At 46.4% G+C, this 1,836-nt stretch overlaps 1 protein-coding gene across 1 annotated transcript; it reads right to left on the bottom strand.

The window, feature by feature from the left end:
* Positions 1–1,098: 1,098 nt before the first annotated feature.
* Positions 1,099–1,634, bottom strand: Pmar_PMAR000284 (hypothetical protein; the record flags this gene model as incomplete). The annotated part of the gene is made up of 2 exons (XM_002768599.1): positions 1,099–1,297; positions 1,342–1,634. Coding segments are annotated over 2 exons (492 nt in total), but the record flags the coding sequence as incomplete, so codon positions are not given.
* Positions 1,635–1,836: the final 202 nt, after the last annotated feature.

Raw genomic sequence — 1,836 nt, 5'->3', positions numbered from 1 at the left:
TGTAGGATTGTTTAATGATCAGGTTGAGCTTCACTATGATAGTGAGAGCGCTAAAGTGTGGGGTAGATGGGGTCCAGTGCAGGCCTTGACAGCTCGTCTTGATGGTGAGTAGATTATCGACAATCCTTACCAGAGCGTGCTCTTCCATAGGTAATCGATTGGTAGATGGTATGCTAGAGTTGGGAAGTATTCGGCTGAGTGATGCAGTTGTTGATCTTGATGCTGGCACCATAAGCTGGGGGACGGGAGAGGTATGTGCTGGCTATTTTCATACTCCTCTTGTATGAGTATCTCTAAGTAGAAATGGACAAGACTTACATCGAAGTGAGCTATGAGAGGAGAATTGAAGCTGTACAGCGTGTATATCATCGTGCATGTTGGATGCAAGCCTCAGACCAAAATTCATTATTCAGGGAGTATGTACTGTTGTGTTTGTTACTCCGAGGTTGCGGGACTAGCTAGATTGTATGTTCGGCTCGATAAGATACTTTAGGAAGCCAGAAATCCTCATATTATTTAGGGTTGTCAGCAGATAATAGTGGCATCGCATTGCTTTCCAAAAACTCTAACTCAAAACATAGTGTTCGAATGAAATGATACATACTCAGAAATTATCATCCTCAACAACACCTCTGAGGACAATATGTACGAAAAGATCTGTATAAGACGCATGCAAAATCAACCACCATAATGGAGTCTCTTCACTCAGATGAATACCATGGACAATAGGAACCATATGGGAGGCACCTATTTCTGATAGTAGCTCTGATACTTGACAACGAGGGTCACTCGAGTATAGCAAAACTGATGATTTCAACTCGGGATGATACAACTTCAACGGCACGCGAGATATATCGTCAACCGTGCTCGACTGAGCGTTCCGCATCTCCTTCGAGTCAATACATGCATAGATTAAGCAAGGGTCTCGGCGGCGTAGACGCTGTACATCAGCTGTAAGCATGAGGCCGAATGCTGTCGGGGCATGACGAGGCAATTGTATGGAGATTCCAGCCTTCATTTGGTTGAAATGTAGACTCGAGAATTCATCCAGTGTCTGCAAGGGCTGTAACCATATCACGGCCCTCCGTTACTGCTCACCTTGAACTCTGGGATACTCTGTGGTGATGGATAATACATGAAATGGACGGTTATCTTCCATGGCATTGATGCGGGTACTCCCTCTCGTACTAGGGGACCATGAAGATCGAATAGGACTCCCAAGGGTGTTGTCCAGTTGAGAGAGGTGCACTCGCTCCCATTCACACGGACATCGAACCACAGTGGGCAGTCGGTATCGCTGAGAGCAGCAGTTATGTTAGTCAATGAGCCGTGTGTACTCACCAGGTTGAGGCCGCCCCTAGTAGGGGTGGAATGAACGCTCTAAAGTGTTCCCGAACCACTGTGTACAAGTCAACGAGGTATTCAGTTCGGAGAGGATGGCAAAAAAGAGGAGGAGGATGCTGATGGGCAGTAACCTCGTCCTCGGACATCCCTATCTCAATCAGAAGGCGTCCACCAGATATCAACTCTCGACAGTCCGGATCAGTAAGGTGCTCTAGTGTGGGACTGACGGCCATCTCTTCTCTGGATGATGTAACACCGATTTGGAGAGGAGGAGAGATGTCAAAGGACATTCTGGGACAACCTTCAAGTCAAGGAAACTATAGTGAGAAAGACTACTAACTCGAGGGTGGATAATGGTGGAAGCATACACATCAACATGAACGGTGGCTCATCATGAGCTACCTGCACCTCACGATGAAGTAGATCGTTAAGACATCGAGTGCTGACTGTTGATCTCGATAACCTTATTGTATCTACAACAAGCTAAGATAG

This window comes from Perkinsus marinus (genome assembly GCF_000006405.1).
Source record: "Perkinsus marinus ATCC 50983 genomic scaffold scf_1104296967828, whole genome shotgun sequence".
Taxonomy (NCBI): Eukaryota; Perkinsozoa; order Perkinsida; family Perkinsidae; genus Perkinsus; species Perkinsus marinus.
The sequence above is the reverse complement of the archived record's forward strand: the minus strand, read 5'-3'. Positions and strand labels throughout refer to the sequence as shown.